This window comes from Telmatherina bonti, assembly GCF_933228915.1.
Source record: "Telmatherina bonti genome assembly, chromosome: 13".
Lineage (NCBI taxonomy): Eukaryota > Metazoa > Chordata > Actinopteri > Atheriniformes > Telmatherinidae > Telmatherina > Telmatherina bonti.
In genome coordinates, this window is record NC_136611.1 from 26,610,736 (window position 1) to 26,638,245 (window position 27,510).

The 27,510-nt window shown below is 39.6% G+C and overlaps 1 protein-coding gene across 1 annotated transcript in view; it reads left to right on the forward strand.

Annotated features, from left to right (window-relative positions):
• Positions 1-27,510, forward strand: part of LOC306764863 (transmembrane protein 132C) — a gene marked incomplete at both ends in the record, with an annotated part of 132,593 nt that overhangs the window by 79,121 nt on the left and 25,962 nt on the right. The window contains one exon of the mRNA XM_079252151.1: positions 12,888-13,074. Coding sequence (XP_079108277.1) covers positions 12,888-13,074 — 187 coding nt within the window. The remainder of the gene's footprint in view (positions 1-12,887; positions 13,075-27,510) is intronic.

Consider the following 27,510-nt stretch of genomic DNA (forward strand, 5'->3'; position numbering starts at 1 on the left):
TAAACTTAATTCTGAAGTAAGTGGCTGGTTTATTCGCATATAAATCCAAACTGAATAATTCCTGTATCACATTCCGTTCAAGTTAATTCCAGTTGTTCTGCACATGCGCGTTACCTTGTTACGTCACAGTGACGCAATGATGCACTTATTCTGTACAGTCTCCTGCCTCCCGTCTTCGATACAATCCTCCTCCTCAGCTGCTGAAAATAGTGAAGTAACATGCTTGTATCAAGCTGGTGCTTTAAGATTATAATAAAAATCTAACTGGAAATGGTTCTTATTATGCAGTGTTGTACCTAAAGAGGCGAGAAGCAGGAAGTGGAGTTTGTTTATTTCCGCTCAACTTTAGTATGTCATGCATGCCCTCTGTCCAATCAGAACTCCTCCCAACCCACCGATCTAAAGCGGAATTAAGTGAAGGCAAACATTTCCATGTAAACCCAAAGGAGAATACTTTAATTAGGAATTATTTAACTACAAATAATTCATTTTGAATTAAAAATGTCATGTAAGCATAGCCAATGAGCTTCACAACTGGACGGCTACATTTTATGCTGAATAATTTCTCTTAGAGCAGCACTACTGAACATTGACAGATGATATTTTTTCTCTAAACTCTCCCCCACCAATAAAAGTCCATCTACACTAGTCTACACTAGACTAGTCTCTTTTGTTGTGTTTGCTGAATCAGAGCTTTCAAAACGGCCAACATGTTAACATCCTGTTGCTGGCATGTGATGTGGCAAAACCGTGCTGCAAAGTAATGCGCCGGGATGGGACTTTCTCAGGCTTAAAGACGTGAACACAACATAAGTATGTAAAGAAATTCTGGCCAAAACAAAAGGAGTTTTTATAATTTCTTTTTTTTTTTCCCATACTGTTTAACTTGGAAGGACTGGAATTTGAAGAGTTGTATTCTAGTAGTTACAGAGGTTGGCTTGGGTTTTAAAGGATCTGGGTTTAAGTCCCTGGTCTGACAAACTCAGTTGAATCACTGTGGGCCCCTGAGCAAAGCCCTTTAACCTCTCCTACCGCTCCCATGGTGCCAGAATCTGGACTGATAGCCCACTGCTCCGAGTGCAGTTAGGATGTGTTAAAGGCAGAAAACAAATCTTTCCAGCTAAAGTTAAAAAAGAAAAAAGAATAAATGAATAAAACAGTAATCCTGTATCATTCAATAAAAACAACTGTAATATAGCGATGACTTTATAGCCTTCATTTTATTTAACTACAACTTTTTCCATTGAAAATGATACAGTTCGCTTTCACATCTCCGGGACCGTGAAGGTCAGTGATGGCTCCAGGAAATGTGCATAATAAATGTCAGTCTGCCATCAAAACAAATCAGAGGCACATAGTTTTAAGGTCCTAAACTTATGTTGTGCTGCTTTAAAAGATACCAAATTTATATTTACGTGAAGTGAAGCCACAAATCTTGCAGAGCTACATGTAGGAAATAAGCAGTGTGAAATGTTTCCTTTCTCCAGGAAGAGTTTAAAAGAAAAAAAGCTGACACTGATATCACAGGGGTCAGCTGAAACTGAACACTCAAGTATTATATGAACAAATTATTATCTAGATTTGTGGAGCTAAAAACATCACTAATGCAGAACAATTCAGAAAATGAGGCTATGCTACTTCAATTATGACATCTCTTTTAAAAACATGTTTATTTTAGGTTTTGCATTGCCAAACGGTCTCTTTGTTGGATTGAATTAATCTCAGGGTTAACTTCAAAGTACAAAGATAGGAATAAACAAATCTATTTTACAAGAAAGCAGTCTGTACTACTTGGCAGTAGTGTCTTCTGAGCAAAGGAAATACTGCATGAAAGTGTAGATGATATGCAAGAAGAATCTGTGAAAACAAACAGAGATGTTTAAAGTGATTTATGTCTCCACCTGTAAGAAGACAGTTAAAATATCAGTGGTTTTTTTTTTGTGCATATCCCAATGACAACCTTTAAAGCAACTTCTTCTAACAGCCCTGCTCAGTCTATCCTCTGTTTCAGCTCTGCCAGCTCAGAGAGGTATAGTATAAATGAATGTCAGTTGGCGCACCATAAATCAAATGTATTGTTTTAGTATCTTGGAGGAAATTATAGCAGTATGAGGAATGCTCTGGCTGGCTTGATTCTATCCCCAGCCATTCATTGCAGCTTTCAAACAGTAAATGTTATAACAAATTGTGAATGCACAAATCCTGCTTGCACATGGATTTATATCAGGACGCATATGTATACATACACCCACAGGAAAGTGTACAGCGGGAGACAACTGGGTATTAAAATTGCTATCAAATGTAAAACTGGAACTTTTTTGGATGTTACACAGACAAGTTAATGTTGGATTCTGGTGCCTTCTGTCAGCAGACACTTTGCACAGGTGAGTTTTTACACCTCAAACCCCAGAGCAGATGGAATGAGCACTCAGACTGCACAGAAGTTTTGTTTCTGTCAAATAGATGGGGGGAAAAAATGCTTTGAACTTAGTGCTGTCTTCCTAAGTTTTAGTGAGAACTTTTTATTTAACACCTTTATAGTCAAGAGAAGATCCAAATCTGTTAAAACCTCTAAATGTGATTGATTTTTCACTGTAAAACTACGTGTTCTGTGTCCTACTAGCTTGATGGCTTGACATATTTTCTCTTGTCTCTCACTATTCTTTTCTTTTACTATCTTAGGAAATACATATATTTCTTTCTGTCTTCTGCCTGAATCCTGATTCTCTTGTGAAACGCTTGCATCGCCATGAACCTCCAAAAACCACAGAAGTGACTACTCACTGGCGTTCGTCACTGTTATCGTCTCTCCTGTCTTCTCTTTATTTGACAGTGTTTCAGGCAGGCTTTATGCCCTTTTCGCTACCTGTCTCTGTTTCTCTTTTTGATTTTAGACAAGCCGGAATTTAATAGGTCTGATGGAAAAAAAAAAAAGTCTTAGCCCCCCCACAATCCCCCTAACCTTTTCTCTATTTTAGAAACATGGCGCTTTTGACTGGAAATTTTGGACTCATAAATTTATGAATAGATATCTCATATTTGCTTTGTTTTCTCAGCAGAGTTTACAGAGGTTTAATATTCTGCCATAGCTCTCTCTACCACTGCACTTCAACTCATCTGTGAATTAGACTAATAAGTATTACTTGAATAATGAGTATCCATGGAGACAGTTCATATGCATTTCTGCTCTTTACTTGTCAAATTGACACTGCGTACTTTCATTGCTGTCCACACTTTAATTTTGGCTTTTGAATGTATCCATGACTACAGTACATCCAGTCTGTGAGTAATTTGCTTTGATTGCAGAGTGGGTAATCAAAGGGTCATGAAAATGTGACTGGGCTCCCCTCAGACGAGAGATTGTGCTTCATGCTGTGATCATTGGAGTCTTTTCTTAGATATCAGCCCTGACAAAGGACTCAGACTACTGAGGTGGAGGCTCATTGGTAACTGCCCAAGAAATTTCACTTCTAATCGACACCCCACAGAGAAAATGAAATTCATCCACATCCACAGAGAAATCACACTTGTATCTCCGTTACTTTTTCAGTTATGATTAACCGTGTTATGATATTAATACCTTCTTTATACCTATGATATTTCATGTAGTCTTTCTAAGAACAAGATCATTCACTTGAAAAAGAGCATAATTTTTGGTCATTTTCTTAAATCACATCATAATATAACTTTTTTTCCCCCCAGAGATGAACTTTACCAGGGTGTCTTGGCTACTAATTCCACAGCTTCCCCGCAACCCGGAGCTGGCCCAAGCAGTACAGAAAATGAATGAGCTAGTGAACAAATACATGAACAGATGGACGGACAAAAAATTAATGAATAAATAACTTTTTTTTCTTTGCATCAACAGGTGAAAAAACATAATCGTTAGACAAATCACTACATGAATTACATTTCAGTGTGAAAATATAGAAATTCAGTTATTTTGACATAAAGGAGAGGAACCCTAATTACTTAATCAAAGATCGAATGCTCAGTCTTGCAAAAGTAAAGATATTTTGCTCCTATGGAGCAACCTTTGGACTAATTAGAAGATACTAAAGACTCGTCTGTGCTGTCTGAACAAACTGCATAATCTGTGTGCAATAGTTTTTCAGAAATGCTTATTGCCATTTTCTTAATTCATTTTGTTTGAGGTTTGACTTGCACTCTCAAATTATGTCGTTTCCTTTGGCTTCCTCCAAAGTAAAAATAAAAATAGTTTTTCCCATCCATGAACTTCAGTAAATTAATAACATCATGAAATAGTATGTATAGTAATGCAGTGTAACACCACACACCAGAACACAATGTAACATTAAGTCAAACAGCACATGGGTCAGCAAGGCTTTGACAGCACAGAGCCTGCTTAATTGTCCACCTTATTTTAGTACTTAAATAAATAAGTAAATAAAATCATAATGACTTACTGACTGAATTCAAGTAAGTTTAAGAAACCATGAATCCAGGAAAATCATTTGATACCAAGAAACAACAGATGGTAGTTGTTGCCACTGTTCACAGACATTAAAGAAGTGTTGCAGAGAGAAGCCAAGAGTCTGAACAGAGGCAGTACTGCAAAGCTGCACAGTGTTGGAGCGCATCGGTAGTGACAGCTCTTTGGTAGTTGCATTACCAAGATATTCAAGAAAAGAAAGTTGACAACCCAGTATTTTAAGGGCTTTCATACATTAAGACTCTAACTAAAAGTTAGACTATAAGAATCAGTAAACTTCTTTCTGCAATTCTCGTGGTTCAGCATCATTGTTGAACTCACTCAACTTTTTTCATACATTTATTTGTTTGGGTTTTTTTTTTTTTTTGGGGGTTTTTTTGCAGTTGTGGGTTATTGTGAGACATCAGCCTGACAGCCTGTTCATCATAGTGATCGAGAACAGAAGGTAGACAGCAGTTATAACAGAAAGCCAACAGCTAACTCACACACTACACACACATTTTGTCGTTTCTCATCACCATTTCTCCAAAAGATGCAACACTTTCATGTTTAGATTAAAAAAAACCAAATCCAAACTAATAACCAACTGCTCGGCATCGCTAAGGAGATATCAGCTTTCACTTTCTCATACTGTATCGCTTACATTCTCCTATTCCAGGCACAGATTGTACTTTCTGGTCAGAAGTTGGAAAGTTTTCACATCTGTGGTCTACATGTGATTTGTTTGACTGGAAAATGTGGTAATGGGAAAAGATCCAGTGAGACGGCCTCTCATCAGTGCTGGTTCTTTGCTTTGGTGTGTGAGAGGTCTTAAATACAAGAGCTTACTTCTTTTTTTTTTTGCAGATTATGATTGTAATTATTTTTGTAGTTTCCTGCAGCCATTAGAAAGTTTGCAGGATGTATACATGTAACAAATTCATTATTATTTACTGCAGAGCTGGGGACAACCATCATGTCTGCATGATGTGTAAAAGTTTTGAGATTTAAAGAAACTATTAGGCCCACAGTGTTCATGTGCAGGTACCAGCTACACACACATAGTCTCATTTGCATGAATGCACTCTTGTAAAGCATGCATTGTGTATGCACATTCATAGGCACATGCATTAATATTTGAGTGTGTGAGTGTGTGTGTGTGTGTGTGTGTGTGTGCTTGCGTGCATGTGTATCCTGGCTTTATTCTGCTGACTGGTTTATTGCTGTTCCAGGTGAGGAAGCATAAGAACAGCAGAGTTTCAGGGTGCTGTTTTCAAGCACCACTGAAGCCACAAATTTGATTATTTTTTTCACCCATAAGTAGTAGAGTTACACACACACACCCACACACACACACACACACACGTACACACCTATACCACCAACACCATCACTTCTGGTCTCATCAGCTTACATTATGCATCTTCATTTGGCATTCTGTTCAACATCTCATATTACAGTGAATCAGCAGCCGTTCCTGCTGCTCCTCTGAACCTTTGCTCTGTTGTTGAAACCTCACACTCTGCAATGTATAGACAGCATCCCACATATTTTAAACAGAACTAAGCTTTAAAGTTTCTTCAGACAAAGGGATGGATATTGTCATCCCAGAGGAATTCCTGGGATACTTCATCTACAGTTAAAAAAAACAACAACAAACAAACAAAAAACTGGACTTTAAAGGCTCAATTCATTTGCTCTCATTGTACCTTTCTGTTATTCTCTATACCCCACGAGGTGGTAAACACAATGATCCCATCACTTCAGGGGTACATTAGAAAGGTTTGTCACAATGACACAGTGAGGTTGATAATGTTACAACAGAACTTTGGAGACTGTATAAGTCATAAAGACAGACATTAAACAATAAAAAGTTGAATAAAAAGTCTGAAAGGCTGCATGGAAAGTATTTAGTATGACTCTGAAAATGTCATGACACCAAAATGAGCTGTTTTATGCATGTAGGGCCGGATCTACTGAAGGTTTGTGTGTAAAGAAACGTGTGCAAACTCATTGCACATGCAAAAATTCACACACTATTTTGCGTGTGTTGGGAGGAGAAAATCTAACTTAGCCCCCACAATGTGATCTATAAAGTGCAACTTTGTTCATAGAAGCTGCACCCATACATGAAATGTTTCAAAGGACATGGCTGCACGTGGCTGAAGGTATTGTCACAAGAAGAAGAGGTTGAAATAAAGAAAGTAAATGCAGAGAACACATTTTTCACCCTTACGTTAATATTTTTGGGATAAAGGAGGAAACAATCATCAAAACATATGTTTTATCCATTATTGCCATTTTGGAGCTGTCAGAGGAACCGATTTGGAGAGGAGTCATGTATACCTGCAAATGACAGATATTTTGTGTCACAGCTGGGATCAACCAGATGTGCTGTCCAGCTCCTCACTGGATCTCCACATACTCTGCAGTCATTAACTGAGACCAAACAAGGTGTGTTTTAACAGTTTGCTTGTAGGTGGGTCAATTTATGAAATCCTCAGTAAAACAATAAATGCAGCCTGTGTTAGAAAAAAGAGACTGTGTCATATTCATTTATGTTTTCTTTCTTTTCTTTTTCTTTTTCTTTTTTTAAGGTGACGGTGCATGTCCCCTACATCTAATTCCCCCGCCTGCTTTATTTGCAGACGTTGCCAGTAGGCTATTTCTTTTGTTTGCTTTCTAACATCTCTATACTGTCTTTTTACTTTGTTTCATGTTGCATCATTTACCATGAAAACATGACCTTTTTCATAAATTTGCTCCCATAAAGTTTATTTGTGTGGTGTAAGTCATGTTTTGTCCCTAAACTTGCCATGCTGCAAACCAGAGAACGTGCAAACCCCTCATTTACATAGTGAGTCTCCAACTTGTTTGCGCAATCACTCTTCGTAAAAGACCTGCCAACCGTGGTTCAACCCCACGTGCAAAATTCTAGATTGCACACGCAAATTACTCCTATCCATCCATCCATCCATCCATCCATCCAGTCTCTCATAGTCGTAAGCCACACCTCCCAAAACACGGTTTCAATGCAGTTTCAATGCCTTAGTAATGCAGGAATTGCTCCCCAGCCACATTGTCAGACCGCAGACGGAACCCGGCCCCCACTGCACCAGCATGTGGTCTGACAATGGGTCTGAGAATCTTGTCCAAGTACTTAAAGGCAGTCAGAGTACCTGAAGTTAGCACATGGAGATCTGTGTGGCCCTCCAAGGATTTGCCTCAGCATCACTCATCCAATGCCAAACCGGTCATGCTGGAGGACGTAGCTGGCAGCAAAAGGTCTCCATGGCATCTCCAGACTCCCTCACGTCTGTCACATGTGCTCAGTGTAAACCTGCTCTCATCCGTGAAGAGCACAATGCACCGATAGAGAATCTGCCAATCCTGGTGTTTTCCTGGCAAATGCCAATCCAGCTGCAGTGCTTGGCTGTGAGCGTGGCCCCACTTGTGGATGTCAGGCTCTCATAGCACCCTCATGGAGTCAGTCTGAGCAAATGTGACATAAAAATCACCCAGAAAGGATGAAGTCAGGGAAATAGTCTGTGGCCACCACCTGTAGGACCATCCCTTTATAGCGATATAATTACCCCTCATATCCAATAGTTGTCTGTTCCATTTGTACAACAGCAGGTAGAATTAATTAACAATCATTGTTACTTTCTAACTGAGCAGATTGACATCCCAGAAGTCTGACTAACTTTAAGTTACATGGTAATGATTATATTTTCCCTTAATTTATCTTTTAGCAGTATATTATCCGCTGAATGTAGCCTACATGTTAGTTAGTCAGCCAGAGCTGGGAGTTTGACAAGGATGTATGGCATTTTTAGATTAAAGCAGCTCAGTCAAGATCACTGTCATCCGATAGATAATTATAGCTATCTGCATCTGTTGTAGTTTATATTTGGGCGCATGGGTCTATTCTGGGATTGTTTTACCTTTCAAAGTGCAAAGATGAAATGCCTGAGGCAGAGAGCAGCAACCAAGACCCCTCAGAGTACAAAACAAAGCAGCATCAACGACAGATGTGACATTGATTAAGTCAGATATAGTTTCAAAAGGAGGCGTGGGAGTTGGTTCCATTGCAAAGATAAACTGGCTGGAGCCGTTTTGATACATGGATTTTTATTATTAAATGTTACATTTTTACCAAAATGTAAAAAAAAAAAAAAAATGTTGGTTCTATTTATTGATGGTCTGCTTATAAATACAAAACTGCTAAAATAGAAAATGACCATTTATTTCCAGATGAAATGTCTCAACTGCAGTGGGTATTCATTAGCTTTAGGTCAGATCAGTAGTGATGGAAACGTGGCAAGCTGGTAGGGACACTGTGCTTCCTAAAAGTACGCAAAAGCCCCAAATAAGTTTAAGAACGCATTTACCCAGCTGAAGAATCTAACATGAAGAAACTGACAGCAACACCAGCCTACAGGTAACAAAGAATCATCTATTTCACCAGTCTGCAGCTGGGTCGGGATGTCTCCTGTGGTCCATAATCCACATCAGACTGGAGAAAAACTGGATCCCATTCTTTCCTGTCGTAGTAATAACTGGAAATTTTATTATGACGATACGTCTACTACATTTACTGCAGTCAGTTGGCTTTTACAGCAGCAGATCAGCTCTGTAACTATCTGGTGAACCTTTCTAGGTTGTTTTTTTTTTTTTGCCTGCTGCTTGTAGCTTTTGTCAAATAAAAATGAACTAATGTTTTTGGCATTTAAGCCTGTAAGGACACCCCTACAAGGAGTGTGAGAGTCCATCAATCTAATTGCATCTGTTATTTATGACAGTGGTAAGCATGGCATTGTGATTTTGATGTAAGCATTTCTGAGCATCACAAAGCATCTTAAACACTGCATTCCGATACTAATCTATTCACTGATGTTTCATCGTGTGTCATGTGTGTGCATTGAATCTGCTGGTGTCATTGTGATTAATGGGCATCCTGATTCTGTCTAAACAGCATCCTCTCAGCCATCTTTGTGCTATTTTGAGTGAATTTGTTGTCAGCGTCTCCTGCGGCACCTTGTCAAGTCTTATTTCCTCTCCGGTCCAGTCTCTGAAGCCACAGGGCCAGCTGCTTCCAACTTTAAGGCTTGTTATCTGCTAAGCCTCTCCCTCTTGCCTGTGGCTAGCCTTTGGTTGTCTGGCTTTAGATGTAGTCAAACAGCAGCTAGTTTACAGATAATTATCAGACTGAGGCCAGCTGTGTGGCACGCATCCACAGGCCCTTTTGTTGCTAATTGAATTAGACCCCATGCTGGAAGTGACAGTGAAATGAACAGTTTCCCTCAGTGAGCCATGCAGCTGACCGGGAGACGAGCGTTGTAAGAGATTTAAAGTTTGTGTCACACTCTCCCTGACACAGATGTTTCTGTTACGTTTCATTTAATGACCTGCGTCAACCCAAGGTCAAGTACAGTGGAAAATGGAGATGCTTGAGTGTTTGCTTCGCTTTCCAGTATGTCTGTTTATCGGTTTCTTTCATCCCCCCCCCCCCCATCTGTTTTCAAAGTTTTTGGAAATCTATAAAAAACACAAAACCAAAAATGCTTTAGATAATCAGATTTTTTTAGCTAAATGTTATTATAAAGTCATGGTGTTGAACACAAACCAGCATATGCAAAAGTTTGGGCACCTATGGGAATTATATATTACAGTTGCTTTAATAAAAATTCTTGATCATTTACATGTAGGCATGATTTTTTTTACCTTTTGCTCCAAGAACAAATGTTAATGATAATAGTGACATTAAATCTAGGTACCCTGACAAGGAGTACAAATCAGTTCATTTTAAAGTAAACAGTATTTTATCCATTTTCTGCCCTTGCAAATCAAGAATGAATTACATGTCATAAGGTGCCATTTTTGTTAAACATTGAGTTACAAGGACACCCCATAATTTACTTGTAAATATTTATGAAGATGTCCAAGGCACTGAGAGGGCCAGTCCCATGACTTGGCATGTGGTTCCTCATGAAGCTTAAATTAGGAATTATGAGCTTTTTGTTGACAAACTTAATGAGATTCTGTGAACCACATTTCAGGGTTACTAGCTCCAAAAGCAGCCACACCGAACCCAAAGCAGAGTACTTCCCCATCTTTGCCTAACACTTCATGAAGTGACCTTTGTTTATCACAGTCTGAAGAGATAATTGCTAAAGCGTCATCTGTCCACAGCATGTTTGTAAAATGACGAACTTTTTCAGATGATGACTTTAGACGTCTCCTCTTGTGATGAGGTTGCAGGTAAAGTTTCATTGAGACGACTCTTCCATGCAGTCCATGCTTGTGCATTAATGCTGCATCATGGAACAATGTTCCTGTGTCAGCAAGTCTTTGTTGTGTGTCCTTTACTGTTGTGAAAGGATTTTTATGCCTAGTAGATACAAATATTGTAGGCCTATAGCAGGAAAGTCTAAAAAGTAAGTTACGCAGTGGGGTTCTCATTACCCTTGTCCTTGATCTCAGTTTTTTCTATACAATAAAATCATTTATTTCTTTCTTCTACATGCACATGTTTTGCATTTCTGTCAGGTCTTCACATTATGTTGAACTTTTAGAGAGAAAAGGAAGATATTTTCCACAATGTGCATGCTTATAACCTAAATCATTTGTTGGCACCTTTATTACATAAATCATATGAAAACCTCATAAAATTTATACCATTCACAGCTGCTGTTAAACTCTACCAACTGGATCGTGCAAGAGGGGGAAATAATTGATATCTCTGAAGGGAAAAAAGCTAATAACAGCATTTCTCTGTCTTTTCTGCAGGCACATTAACTTCTGACAGTGAGAGTTCTGTTCCTATAGTTCCTTGTGTATATGCAGCATAAACTATCCTTTCTGCTGCGCCGCCATTTTCATTCTTTTTTCCTTTATTTTCCATCAAGAGTTCTGTTCCTATAGCTGGTAGTGTGTGTAAAGTTGAATCTACCTTTCTGCTGAGCAGTCATTTTCATTCTTATGCCCGTCTTTCCTGTCAAGTGTGTGATATTTGCTACAGCAACCTGTGCCCGTGCAGAGAAAAGCAGGGCATGTGGACTGATGACTGGGACAAAGTTTCTGTGACAGTTGATGATTTTGGAGCTCTGCTTTGTGCAATATCTGTTTAACACTTTTGGCCTGATGAATCTGTTGACTTGACTGAACTGCAAACATGGATTAGTGTGTGTATTCCACAGCATTGCAGGAGAATTACCTGAGTTCATGTTGCAGTACTGTGTCCTCGTCAGCTCCCAACTCCTGCTGGTACAATGTTATAACATGTGACACAAATTATTTGGATGTCATCTTAATTATTTATATACACCTCTGTTGGATGTGAAAATTGGGTTGTTGTGCCCCACTGCACAACAAATTTCCCATTCTCTCAGTGCAAAAGTGAGTGCAATGAGAATGAAATAGTGTGTTATATGAATATGAAAGCAGAAGACAAAGCACTTTTATTATTTATAGGGGTTTTTTTGTTTTTCTGAACCTTTTTATAATTTAAAAAGTGGTGCCTTTACATGTGTTGTTTTTCTAAGAAGCAGCACATTTTTATCACTCTTTAAGTCGTCATATTGTCTGTTCAGTATAATATTTGGCTTAAAATGTGCTTTTATTATGTCTAATTCCACACAGTAATGTCCTGGTGTTAAATCCACATTTTCTGTCCAAAAGATATACCATGTGGACTCATTAATCTCTACTCCTTAGTGTCTCTCCTCTTCACCAAATTACATGATGCTGTTTGCACCGGAGTGCCACTGCGACCATGTATGAAATTTATTGGCCAGGAGTCCTGCCTTTTGACACATGAAATGTAGCTAGTGCATCTTGTGCCATTTCCAATCTCTTCCAACTCCTGTGCAATGCTGACCTTTTTTGCCTTCAGGCTATATTTAAACCATGAGCACCAGAGACTTATGGAGCCATGGGATATTTTATTATCAGCACTTTCCATTTGTCTGACTTAATTCAGGCCTGCTGTAGATTCTGCCAAAGTATGCTGTATATTTACACTCCTCTAGAGCAAACAAGGGTACCAATGACAAACCCAACAGTCAACACCCCAGCAGGGGGTGATGTGTGGTGAAACATTCCCTTATGCTGCTCTGAGGAAAAGCCAAGAGATGCTTAACGTTTCAGTTTCTATTTACCGAGCTCATCACCTACAGTGAAGTGTGAGAGGAATAAAGACAAAGGGGTTTTAGGTAAGGAGGAGACTTGACATTTTGAAGAATCTTATTGGTGAAGTATCATACTGAAGATCTGCACCCCAGACGCATTCATCAGCCTTTACCATTTGTCGTCATTAGACTAGACAGCAGCTTGAATGAGCTCACGAGCACAAGCACTCATAGCCACACACGTATTTATTCTTTTTCAAAATCTCATCCAGCCATCTGTTTAACTATTCACTGACACTTTATTTATTTTTCCTGCATGTTTGTAGATCTGAGATGGGAGTTCAGAGAGTGCTCCAAGTGGATCTGAAAATGGAAAGCTTCCCAGAGCTGACGGGCAGTCGCTGGTTGGCCTGGCAGGTTGAGTACCCGGGCAGTCGTGCCGGCACACAAGAGGCTGAGACAGAGATCCGTCTGGCACGGGAGGAACTGGCAGGCATTGTGCCTCTTGCTATGGTGAGTAATGCCTCTTCCAGCTCAGCGCAGCACCAACATACATGGCTGCACACTCGCTACTCTGAATGTGAAGTAGTGCATCCTGGGAATGTAGTGCACCATATTCTAAATTTACACTTTAATCAATATTTACATAAACACAACATGAAAGAAATACATTGTTTTAGAAGCAGCAAAGAATTGCTCCTCTTTTAATCACGACGAGTGACAACACAAAGGAAATAATTCATGATATTCATGGACAGGCGCCACGCAGTCCCATAACAAAATGGGGAAAAAAGCTACGTTGATCCACTGAGCAAACAAATTTACTTCACACTAAAAGTTATAAATTTGTGACACGTTAAAGTGTTTTTTTTTCTTTTTTTGGTCCCTTTTTATTTTCAGTTGGCCTCCATAGACTTGAACCCAGTAGGTTTGTGTAACATCTGGTACCACAATATTCTAGACCTGGCGGTGATATCTGTTGCAAATTTATTTCCTCCTTACTGACTTTATGCTTACATTTCCAGGCTTATTTTTAGTCATAGTTTCCGTTTCTTCTTAGACTCAGTATTGTTTTTTGTTGCTGTTTGCAAAGTTTTTGTACCAGAGAGCTCTTTCGTCTTGTCTTGAAACAAGACCGACCTTTTTTGCAGCATTCTACAGATGACAAAGCTGATCTTTACAGGTTGCTGCAGAGTGTGAACAAGGTAAAAGTCTGAAAGACATATGGTCAACACAAGATTCCAAAGATTGGATGAAGCTCCATGTTGTACTTTGATGTGGTGGAAACAGAAGCTTGTTTTCGTGTTACCTGTAAGTTTTGTCTTCTCCTACAGTAATCCTTGATGCAGCACCGCCTCAGGCAAAGAGAGGAATAAGTTATTCAAAGTTATTCTAAGTCTGAATGAACTCAGACTGGAAACATTTTGAAAACCCCAGTTGAACAGAGTCGTACCAAGTCCAGCTGACTGTTAAGTGCGAATGCAGACTTAATGGAGTCTGGTGTGTTTTTATAATGGAAGTCCACCAATAGGAATTCTCCATCTGTAATGGAAAGGAATTTTCTACCCCCCAAAGGAAAGTATGACTTTTACATCATTGCTATCCCTGTAGTTGCTGACATAGTACATATGGGAAGTTGAGTTGATTCTGATTTGTCAATTAGTGTTATTGGAAGCATTCATTTTTTTTCTTTTTTTCTTTTTTCCTCTGCTGGGCAGGTTTTTCCCGACTAACTGCGGCCAGTAGTTTATTTTCATATAAATCAGGGGTAAATAAAGTCGGTCCTCAAGGGTCGCTGTTCTGAAGGTTATTGATGTGTTCCTGCTCCAACACACCTGGCTTACGTTAAATGGATCCAACATCCAGTGAAGTGACTAATTTAGGTCAGATGTGTTGGAGCAGGGAAAACCTGCAGGAGGACTCGAGCTGAACATCCCTGATATAAATGCTTAACATACAAGATATAATGTGTATAAAATCAAATGTATACTTTTATGTCTTCTTAAAAATGTTTTTTAAATTAAATTTTAAATTCAATTCCTACATCGAGTAAAAATACCAAAAAAGGGGAAAAACAGACACATAAGATATTTATAAAACTCATAATTCTTTATTCAGTCTCATATAGCTGACTGTAATAAATTTGTGGAATTTGTAGTTAAATTAAGACCTATGCCATCTCCTATTTTGAAATAATAAAAAAAAATGTGCCTTGTACATTGCTGAAGATATCTTTTAAAGTGATTATTAAATAAATTAATAACATTGATAAAAAAGGGAATTCCAAAATAGTTTTCTCCACATTTGTAGCCATTCATGTCCCACGCCGGTGAGAGACTCTTGCAACATGTGGCTGAGATATAATTATAACCGACTCTAGTTTATAAGACAAAATAAATATATGAAATAACAATTTAAATCCCTATAATAGTTTTTGCAAACTTAGAGTGGCCTGCTTGTTAAATGATTAACACAGTGTATTTTGGTAATAATATTGGTGATAATATTTACATATATTTATATCATTTAGTTTTTATGTCATTGCCTTGATTTGTGTACAAGGTAGTACTTGTTTTCAGTAAAGGATTTAGACGCCTTTGAAACATTGCTGTTTTGACAGAGAAGAAAGAGGCAATATTAAAGTGTAGGTCTGTGCCCACAGAGAGCATTTAGGAGCAGGGCAGGAAGTGAGCAACAGTAGCTTACAGCAGGCCTCAGATGAAATCTTGAGATTGGCTCTGGCCCGAGGGTAAGCCTGAAGGTCTGTGTCTCCCCCCTGCAGGTCTGTTTTGTAGATAAACTCCTATAGAGAACCACATAGGTACCTTTCATATATTTCTGTAGCTTTGTTCTGCAACCCAGAGATAAAAAAAAAAAAAAAAAAATCAGAAACATTCAGATGAATAAATGAGAGACGTCAATTCTACTGACTGAAAAGAAAGGCACACTGTCTTGTCATAACTGATTACTGAAGATTACAAAGATTGCATTCATTTCTATTTTGGTGCCTCTGATCTGCATGACAGAAACCTGACTGTTGCGTGACTGTTATTCTCCAGCCCATAGCTGTGTAAATTATAGTTGCCTGTGGGTGGCTGTTCCTGCATTTGGAGAAGAATGAAGCATCCTTACCAAAAGATCCACTCTCAGGATAATTGAAGCAGTGTGTTTAATGCACCAGTATATTCCAGTTCTTTTTCCCACATCCTTTTTATGTCAGTACTGCATCAACGGCCTACTTTTCTTGCTCTAGGAATATATTGTTTTCTCCCACACCTTCCACTGACAAAAAACGGCAAAGATGGTTTGCACGATTATCTTAGAAAGGCTCTGCGTAAATAAAAAGCAATAAAGCAGAGGATTGTCTGTTAAAGCAGAAACATATTTACTACTTTCTTTGCATGATTTTTCATTATTGCTTAAAGCCACATATTTCCTTAAATTCATTCATTCATTCATTCATTTTCCGAACCGCTTATTCCAATTCAGGGTTGCGGGGAAGCTGGAGCCTATCCCAGCCGGCTTTGGGCGACAGGCAGGGTACACCCTGGGCAGCTCGCCAGTCCATCGCAGGGCTATTTCTTTAAATGTCTTTTGTAAAAATATTGTAATAAATGTACACAATCTTCGATCCAATTATCCACCTTTAAAAGTTGCTCTCTTGTTCTGATTATATTGCTCATTTTATACCTGAGAAGTGATTTTGTACTCATTGTAAATCAAATGAACAGTTACCACGGTTACAAAAAAAATCCAAATAATCCTAATGAAGCAAGGATTACAGATTTCTGCTGAACTTGGTTTTATCAGTCATATAAATACTGAATAAATCCATTTTTTTCCCTTGCTTTTCCTCCCACCAGACTTGTCAGTGAGCCAACGAAGCAGTTGTAATGTGTGTTGTTGTAAAATAGTGTCAGGATACACATACATTTCCAATGTTTTTGTCATTAAGACTTTTAAAGAAAAATATATCAGCTGATATACCATTTAATTTCATTTTACCATATAGTTTGTGCTATAAGTCATTTTCCCCTGAGTACACCTCCTACAAAGACAACTTCCAGAGGTGCACAGCTTCTCCAGGCACCATGCTACTTTATAAATACTTATACATGAGGACACATTAAGAACTCATTAACTATGCCTGTCTTCCCCTTTACCCTTTCTTTTACCATCTTTCTCCTCCTCTCTTTAATGCACACACAAACACACACACAGGGCTTTTGCAATGCGCATGTACCAATATGAAAGGCGCACACAAGCGAGAAAGAGGAAGGCTAAATTAGATTTCTTTAGTTCACTGTGGCATGAAAAGGCCCACAGATAAGCTCCTTTCCCTCTTCCCTGCTACATTCATCTCTGACAGAAAAGAGGAAACAAGGTAATGTAAAAGTAGCGTCACAAACCCGCCTTAGTGCACGCACACACACAGATACATCACCCACACCATCACCTCCTCAAGAGAAAACATTCTCATACAACAGGTCTCTGCGCACGAAACAGAAGTAGCACAAGTAGCACAAAGAATGTGATAATGAATAAATAATAATGTTTGAATAATACATTATATATGAATAGTGAGGATTATTTTATATTGTTTTTGTACAAGCAAGAAAATTCGGCTGTAGCATTTTTAAAGAATTCATTGGATTAAGTGACTTTTAAATCACTTTTATTTGATACAGATATATGTGTCTAGGATTTCTATCAAACATGTCCCCCTGGTCCCAGTTATCTGTGCAGGATCCCAGACTGGTGAACTTTATATTCACCCTCAGCTTCCAAGCTTGTGATTATACTTTCAGCGTCGGATCTGTAGGATGTTGATTTATTCCTTTGGCAAGCTTCACGCATGGCTGATGCATCTTGCAGTAACAGCGCAACACACTTTTTGGAGTTTTTCCGCTATTTTTCAATCACTGACCCAATGCAAGTCCAACATTCACTTATTTGTTGCCTCTGTTGTTTTAACCCACTGAGAAGTTTATTCATATAAAAAAGCTACCTTTAAGAGATAAAGTAAGGAGCTGAACATTTAAAACTGCCTGAAGCTGGAGACCTGGATGCTGATCTTCTGCTGGATTGACAGTAAGAGATATCTTCCTTCACAGACATAGAAACATGTTGCTTCACAGAGCTTTGAAAGGAATAATTAGCTTTGTTGTTAGCTACGGCACTGTTCATCCAAGATTTACTAAAACACTTTATTAATCTGGTCTCTTTATGCGTCCATTGTTAAAGCTCTTGTTTTCTTTTTAAGTCTGAATGAAATGAAAGGAGTAGATGGAAGAATAAAAAACAGAGGGAGGAAATAGGGAAGAGTTTTAGTGATGGGTAGGAGGAGAAACCCATGCTAATTCTTGAATCAGTTTTAATCAGGTTGAGATGGTAGACTTCAGAGAGCACCCTGAAGGCATCCGTTGACACAGCTTTTTCCCGAAGAAAGTCACGTAATCTGTAATTAGTTTTGATAAGTTTAACAAGCTTAGATTGAATTTGGTCGTAATGTGTGAGCAGCTGTAATTTTGTTTTGACCAGAAATAATCATACAGAGTATATAGAAATGTATAACTGATGATATCTCTAAAGGTCGCTGTGTAATAAAGCTAATGATTATTAGTGATTGGAAGTTTATTTTGGGTTTGATCACATTTACGGCCCATTACTTCAGTGGTTCCTCAGACCTCATTACTGATTGTTGTGTAAATTGCTGTGCCCTTGCTGGCAACAGATTATTATTAAAAAGCTCTTTTATTGCGTTTCCCCTCCAACTGATGGGCTCTGCCACGGGTGAGACTTGTGGGAAAGCAGCGCTATTATTTTTTGAAAGGGGGGCTCTTTATTTCTACTCTCTTTGAAGAGGGTTCCTCCTGCGTGTTGTCACATACCCACCTGCATTGGGAAGGCTCAGAGCATTGCTCGCCACTTTGTCACGAATTTCAAAACGTGAAGCTGGAGTTCTGCAAATGCTGCAATTATTTCAAAAGCGGAAAAATGAAAGAGGGGCTCAAAAGTTTTAGTCTAGAGTGGGGAAATGTCTGAACTCTTTCTGTCTGCTGTAATACCACTTGCATGTCCTAACTTGTCTTCTGTTCTCCTGCTTTTGTGAATGTTTTTTTTTTTTTTTTGTTCCCAACTCTTTCCTCCCCCCTTTTTTATATGTTTGCTGCAGGCAAACATGAGTGTATTAACAATGTCCAACAACTGCCTCTGTTAACAACTCTGTGCTGGTATGCTGGCCTGTTCAGTTTCACTTCAAGTGTGAAAGCTTTATATGTGTGGGGTTTTTTTTTTCTTTTATGGGCCATCTTGAGATGGATTTTTAAGGTAGTAATTGGATGCCTGAACAGATACCCTGGCACAGTAGGAGGCTGGTTCATTATCTTTTACCATTTTAAAGTAATGTGCTCCTGTCCTGGCTGCCCTGATTGTCATTACCCATGCTGTGGATGCCTGGTGATGGAGAGGGAGCATGAGGACAGGGCATACATCATATCAAGACTCATCAGTCTTCCTGTTCCAACTGAGACACCAAACTGTGCTCACTCACACAAGAGTTTTGCGGGCATAGAGATGAGGAGAAATGAAAGCAGCCGTTTGTATTCACATACTGCTCCAATGTATTGTTAAACAATACATCATCACCCTGGCCTTCAGTGGCCATTTCAGCTCTCACATGATAAAGTCATCTATCAACATCGTCCAATGAATGTTTTATTTTACTCCTTTCCATACTCGTCCCTCTGTTGCAGTGCACATCTTTTCTGCAGGGCAAGTGAAATGCGGAGAACCATTTATCAAACACATTGTTAGATATACAGACACAAGCAGTTACATGCTAGCTAATCCTGCAGAAATGCATCACAGGTATAATAAAACGCAAACTCTTGATCACAGGAGTGTTTTTTTTCTTTTTTTTAAATGTTGGGCAAACTCTCTGGTTTTGGCCTGTTTGATGCTGCAGAGCATGTTGCACAACCCTGCTGTTTTAATGGATTCAAATAAAACATAGCTTTTATTTTCACCTAGGATGCAGTGCACAATATAAGTCTGAGGGAAGGACTTCAAAATCAGCTATTTATTAACATATTCAAGCGAGGTTGTTGTATTTAAATGTGGCTGACTACATGTAATACTAATTAGGACAACATATTGGGACAAATGCCTCTCAAATCCAGAACGATTGTAGTCTTTCAGATCACGTGACTTTCCATTTTCACTGTTCTATATCTCCTTTGCCATTACAAGATGCAAAAAGGCGCTTCAAAGTAGTGATACTCCTTTTCCATGTGACTGCGTACAGACATTAAGAAACGAGTGGGCGAACTACTGAACTTTTTCTGCAGCACACAGGGTAATTACTTCCGACAAAAGCAGATACCATGAGGTTTAATGGCAAACTCAGTGTCACTCAAGCAGACTCCACACTCTAAATTCCTCTTCTAATTGAAAGACCACATGTGAGTGGGATGGGTTTGTTACTTTTTTTTTTAAATCTCAGCTTTTTACGGTGACATTTAGATAACCTTTCTTTTGAAACCTTCTTAACAACTGTGGTCAGAAAAAGTTGTTTACTTGGTCTTTGCAACTCTGAAAACATGACTTGAGGAGCATTGAGTAACTCTGAATGAAAGACTCCAGTTACGTGAATTTGTTCTACATATAAAGAAAATGACTGAAACGGTGTGCTGTGGAAGCACTTTTTTTTTATTTCTCTTGGCGAATGCTGTGAGCCAGCCTTTATTCCTGTCACTGTCGATGTCTCAGATCTCCCAACAGTTCCTAGGGAGGAAATATATGCAGAGAGAAGGTGTGTGGTAAGTTGCAGACTGTTAGATCAGTCTCAGAGCGACATATGTCTGTATGCCACATGTCCCAGTAATTGCTAAGAGGCTGCTTCACATTATGACACAGTTCTGTTCATCCTCGCGTTAATCATTCTCTGCGGTTTCCAAGGAAAAAACAGGTTTTCCTTACAGAGTGACTCTACAACGGAACAGACCTATCTGCGTTCTGAGGGGTCTGTATCCAGAGGGCAGCTAAGCCAAGTTAAGCCACACTAAGCTGGCAGTATGGATCCGGTTCAAAAATTGGGGAGGAAATCAGACAGAGATCAGGAGGTCATCCACCTCCAGGCTTGGCTGGATATTGGTGAAAAACTCTTCATCAATTGTGACAGGTATTGGACTGAAATTAAGCAGAATGGCAGAAGCAGGCTCTTTAGCCGCCATGCTTTTGCTTAAGCACCAGTCAGCATGCCCACCCTCCGAGCCTCTGCAGCTGTGTTTAGAGGTTGTTGTGTCCTCGGTGTCTGACCTTGATTCTTTCAGAGTTGAGTCTGACTATTGTTAAAATTCACCAGGGACACTCCCTCTGACCCACGATCTAGATCTATTACAGGTATGGTATTCATAACAACTGCAGAGGATTTGTCCTATAGACTTAAAATATAGAACTTCTACTGGCGGATATGTTTTATTCACAACGCTCCTTTTCTGAGCAGGAGATGCAGTTCATGGACACCAGGCTCCCGAGGCTGGCCGTGTCCCTGTTGGACCATCGCTCAATAACTCTTACAAATTAGATTTTTGAAGGATACACACTAATAAGCGCCATGTCGATGTACTCCACTGTCAGGTAGGTTTACAAGAGATGCAATACACCAGAACATTAGAACTGTCTGAAGTAATACTGTGTCAGAACACAGAAAAATATTTTCTTTAACATAAAATAATTATAAGATTACTTTTGTCACTTTGAACTGCAGAAAGGTAATCACATTATTAATAACTTCAGAAACTAATGTATTAGGAATAGATCACCACGTTGGGATTTTGTCCTTTCAGTGGCATGTCATTGGGACACTTTCCCACAGTCAAAGTTTCATCATAAATCACATAAATTAACAAATAATTTATTGTTGAGCCCTGCGATGGACTGGCGAGCTGTCCAGGGTGTACCCTGCCTGTCGCCCAAAGCCGGCTGGGATAGGCTCCAGCTTCCCCGCGACCCTGAATTGGAATAAGCGGTTCGGAAAATGAATGAATGAATGAATTTATTGTTGAGAGCAACTCAGGTCCTAGATACTGTCCATGAACTGTTGTCAGTTTTCTTGCATAACCCTACAAGCAGCTCAGTTAAAGAGAATTCTCAATATGGCTTTGGTTGATGGTTTGGTTTCATTTCTTTTGAAGCCTGTGGAGACAACAACCCCATATAAATCACTCCACCTCCACTCCAGTAGACCACTTTTTACTACAGTTAAAGAGACTTCTCAGGAGTTTTTATTGCTATTCAGGATGACATTGGCTTAGTCACCATAAGTTAAATTCAAGACAGGCATTAAAAAGGAATTTTTCCCTAAGCCTTTCATTTTACAGATATTTTCGCCCAGGTGGACACCTGAATAATTGGATAATACATTCAGATTTAGACAGAGAAGGCTCTGTTGGGACATCAAGGACACTGAACAGCAATAATGATTCTTGACCCTCATAAATAAATAGTATAACTTTTTGTTAAAACACGTTAACTCACTGTATTCTAACTCCAGCAAATATGTATTTACTACCATCACAATGAACAGTTCATCTATTTCACATATTAGGTATGTGTGGTTGATTCCCACCAAGTATGCTGACTTGAAATATTTAATTTTTTTAAAAGAATTTCTGTGAATTATTATATGCACTATCAATAAAAGTGGTCCTTAATGATACCATAAAGTCTTTGCTGCCACTTCTTCCTGTCCCTGTTCTTGACATGATCACTTTTTACATCTCATTTTAAATTGAGAAGATCTGCTATCAAAGCAGCCATTAGGAGAATGCTCTCGCTGCTGTCCATGGCCACCCGTAATGAACAGATCAGATTTCTGACCAGCATGCACCCCCGGGATACTGAAAAGGATATTTTTGAAGTCAGTGAGGGATGACCACCAAGCGGAGTTGGTTTTCGGTGTACCTCAGCCACCTTCATCCCATCATCCAGGAAAAGGCGAAGAAGATGGAAAAATAAAGACAGGAGAGTAACTGTTTTTTTTCTTGGAACAGGAAAGTTGGAAGAGCCGCGATGGGAGCACAAGAGAGTCCCTCATTAAAAGGCAGTGTCTTGGCTTCACAACCATCCCACCACTTCAATGCGCTGTCATGCAGTGATGTATCGCTCCGCATGGAGCTACCAAGGCCTTTATTCCCACTCTCCTCCATGTTTCTCGCTTCTATAGCCAATTAAACACCCACTGCAGAAGAGGGGAGAATATGCCACACTGAACATTGCACAATGTGGAGAGAAGAACTGGTGAAGGGACGTGTCTCTTTAGTCTGCTTAATAGCTCAAAGACACTGTGTGAGTGGCATTTAATGTCTAAATAAGATTTTACATGCATATACTCCCACTTCCATTCCTCACGGGTATGCATGATCACCAAGGGATGAAAATGTTTACCAGAATGATGAATATTTGATTTATAATAGGTTAGTGCCATACTTTATAGCTGCTTTAATGCTTTTGCTCTTGAATTGAAATCAAGGCTCTTAAAGAGCTTTATATCCAATGACAGATTATCAGTCATGGCAGTAAAGATGCCAGCGAGGGTGTTTTGGCTCAAAGCGGCTTTCACTGCTGTGTTTCTGGACAGACTGGTAGCTTTAGCACAGCCACAACAATCACAGTTTGACACGAACAGTTGCACACATTCAGGATAAGCATTAAATGTACCACTTAATCTTCTTTGGAAGTACATTGAGACATGTTGTCTAGAAAATCCTACAACTGAGACTATTAAACCTGATTATTTGTAAGTGAATAGTAAAGGTTTGAAGCAGAAGCTAATCACAACAGCAGGATGACCAGCTTTGCTGCTTCTCATGCTGCCCATGTCACTCAGGCTGACACCATAAATCTCACTTATTTTCAGATCCAGCCGAGACACAGGCAGAAATTACGGCCCAGAACACATTACCAGCCACAGCAGCGTGCTGAATGCTAACAGAGAGATCCTTGATAAAGTAGACAGGCGGTTCTACCACAGATTACTGAACAAAAAGACTCCAGTCTCTCAGACCTGTGATTTCAGGTTTATTAGTAACTAAAGCACAACACCAGCATCAACAAGTGTGGGTCAAATGTATAGAAAGATATCCATGAAACTGTTTATGTCACTTTCATTAGTAGATTTTGTTGTAGATTCTTACCATGGAGGAAAAGGGTCAAAAAGGAGGAAAAAATAAACAAAGTGCAACCTGAGATTTTATTTTCAAAGTGGACTAAACTTCCCTGACATCTCCCATTGTTTTGTGAATTGACATGTATGAGCCTCAAGCTCAGCATTTATTCTTTACAAGACCAGAAAATATTGTATTTGAGCAAGAAGGAAAAGAGTGATACTTAAAAACCTGATTGGATAGTCTGCATACCTAGGAGGCCTAATTATGAAGCTATTTTCAAAATTTTCCAGAACACTGATTAGTGCTTAATGAGAAAATGTCCTTTGAATGAAAATCAATTGGAGCCAGAACTATTATGTACATATTTTATACACAGTATACAAATTCAGCTCTGAGAACATAGCTGAAGAAAACTGACGGCTGAGATCAAGTTAAAACATTGGTTTCGATTTGAGTATCTGTTCTACTTTAGTTCAATCATTTATTTTTGCTTCATTAATTTGTTTGTTTAATTTTTGACAAGCATGCACCCTCAACTGATGAGGTAATAGACGGAAAGGGTGAAGAGTTTTCTCCCGCCATCAGGTTTTCTGAAGCCCCGTCTCTATCAGGAGGTTCTGACAGTTGGAGAATAACATGAACAGATCTGGATTTGCGTGAATATCAGTTAAAACCTTTGCACCTACTTCACATGAAAGTGAGATCCCAGTTCAGATTTGCTTAATGTGTATTACTTTAAATTAGCTCTGTTTTCATCCTTCAGACTCTTCCGCTGCACGGCCCATAAGTAAGATGTTACTGACATACCACATTTACTTCTAATTAGCTGGGCATAATCTGCACCCAACTTGACGTAGAGACCCTTGCGATCTCAAAGGCTTTAGTATGACTTCAAGATGCAACCAGTTAGAACTTTACACCAGTTTCCAGAATACTAGAGTCTTTTACATCATGGGAGAGGGGGGGTTATCACAGCCACGGACCTGGCGGGAATAAGGTGGGTATTAATCATAGATTAGTCTAGCGGAATTGTACAAACCACAAAAGTGCATTTGAAGCTGTCTTAGACACAGGGTGCAGGGAATTTACAGTTAAGGATCTGTATGCAGAGAGAAAAAATATACTGAAATCCTTTTTTACTACTGAGCTTACTTGTTGTTGATAGCGCCCTCTAATTTTGATCTTAAGTCATCTAGGATGGCACATCAATGCGAGCTTTGGCAAGAAGGTTTGGTGTGTCTGTCAGTGTAGTGTCCAGAGCATGGAGGTGCTACCAGGAGACAGGCCAGTACATCAGGAGACATGGAGGAGGCCGTGGGAGGGCAAAAACCCAGCAGCAGGAGCGCTACCTCCTTTGTGCAAGGAGGAACAGGAGGAGCACTGCCAGAGCCCTGCACAATGAGCTCCAGCAGGTCACAAATGTGCATGTGTCTGCTCAAACAGTCAGAAACAGACTCCATGAGGGTGGTATGAGGGCCCAACATCCATAGGTGGGAGTTGTGCTTACAGCCCAACACCGTGCAGGATGTTTGGCATTTGCCAGAGAACACCAAGATTGGCAAATTCACCACTGGTGCCCTGTGCTCTTCACAGATGGAAGCAGGTTCACAATGAGCATGTGTGACAGACGTGACAGAGTCTGGAGACACCGTGGAGAACGTTCTACTGCCTGCAACATCCTCCAGCATGACCGGTTTAGCAGTGGGTCAGTAATGGTGAGGGATGCCATTTCTTTGGAGGGCCACACAGCCGTCCATGTGCTCGCCAGAGGTAGCCTGACTGCCATTATGTACCGAGATCCTCGAACCCCTAAGTTCCTCCTAATGCAAGACAATGCTAGACCTCATGTGGCTGGAGTGTGTCAGCAGTTCCTGCAACATGAAGGCATTGATGTTATGGACTGGCCCGCCCGTTCCCCAGACCTGAATCCAATTCGGCACATCTGGGACATCACGTCTCGCTCCGTCCACCAATGCCAAGTTGCACCACAGACTGTCCAGGAGTTGGCGGATGCTTTAGTCCAGGTCTGGGAGGAGATCCCTCAGGAGAACATCCGCCGCCTCATCAGGAGCATGCCCAGGCGTTGTAGGGGGGTCATACAGGCACACAGAGGCCACACACACTACTGAGCCTCATTTTGACTTGTTTAAAGGACATTACATCAAAGTTGGATCAGCCTGTAGTGTGTTTTTCCACTTTCATTTTGAGTATACCTCCAAATCCAGACCTCCATGGGTTGATACATTTGATTTTCATTGATAATTTTTGTGTGATTTTGTTGTCAGCACATTCAACTATGGAAAGAACAAAGTATTTTAAAAAATTTTCATTCATTCAGATCTACAACGTGTTACTTTAGTGTTCCCTTTACTTTTTTTGAGCAGTGTACAATAATGTACACTGTAATGCCAAGTTTGACTGTTCAAATGTTCTGTTGGTTAACAGGCCGTGATGCTGCATATGTGTGGGGTTAAAATAGAAAGGTGGTTACAAAGTGAGGTAGAACAAGAGGGGAGGGAGGTTCCTGAGGAGTGTGGGATGCGTGCTGATACACAACGGTGGTGGAGAGAACAGAGTTATTTTTTGGTGGTTGTGGCTGGTTGTTCAGCGTGGTTACGGCCTACAGTAACCATAACAACCGGTAGTTAATAAAGCCGAAACAAGCCTCCATCAATTCTTCAAAACGTCCTGCTGAACTACAAAATATATGCAGTGATTGCATACTGTATATAACACTCTGTATGGTGCATTATTTTCCGATTACCATGCTGTTGTCATCTATGATCTATGGTCACATTAATCTTAAAACTAGCACCAATAAGTGACTACCAACAGGCTTAGGTGTTAAATTATCCCATACTTTGTCATTTGATGATAATGAAAAGAGATTACAATTACGCTTCAGCAAATCTGAATCTCCAATCTCCCAGCAATTTACATTAAATGTAATATATGCTGGTTAATGTCAACTACTTCCATTGGTGCTGATCATTTCTCATTGTAAGGTGAATAAACATAATAACATCTTTATACTCTCCTTTGAAACACAAGTGCCACATGAAGCTTATTTAACTTCACAATTAAAAAGCCATAAACTCAAAGCACCTGCAATTTTTTGTAAAATTTGGGATGTATGCAGTATCTTAAGTAAGTAGACCTATATTTTATTATGCCCCCGTTCACACTACTTTAAGTTTCTGATGTGCCCCACTGGTCTCTATTTTGTGTTTAATTGCGCTGTCTGTGTTGGAGTGTGTGAACCACTGATGCATTACTGGGGGATCCCGCTGTGGCTTATTACCGCCAGGCTCCACTTTCTACTGCTCCTAACCTGCTGGGTCATCTCCAGCTGCTGTAATCTAACATTAGCCTCTGCTTTCACCAGGTCCCAACCATTTACCCCCTCATATATTATAGATGACCCTCTGGAAATGGAGGAATCCCAGCAGACATAGAATTAATTTACAGCAATCCTCAGTTTTCAGGGAAATTGAATCAAAGTCACCGCCACAGCAATAAGGGGTTTATATTGCCATATAACACTGTCACAGTCTATAAAATTGTAATGAATAGCTATTTGAAGATGAAGTGTTTTTTGTGATTCATTTGTGTCTCATCGTTGCGTTAATAATCATTTCACTCCAAAGCCGAATGGCCTTACAAACGACCAGGCTCCTTTTTAATCAAACTTAATCCTCCTTTTCTCTATTTTTGAATGAGTCCAAGTCGCAAGCTCACAAACACAGAGGGGGAGACTTTAGAGACTGAGCTGACAGTG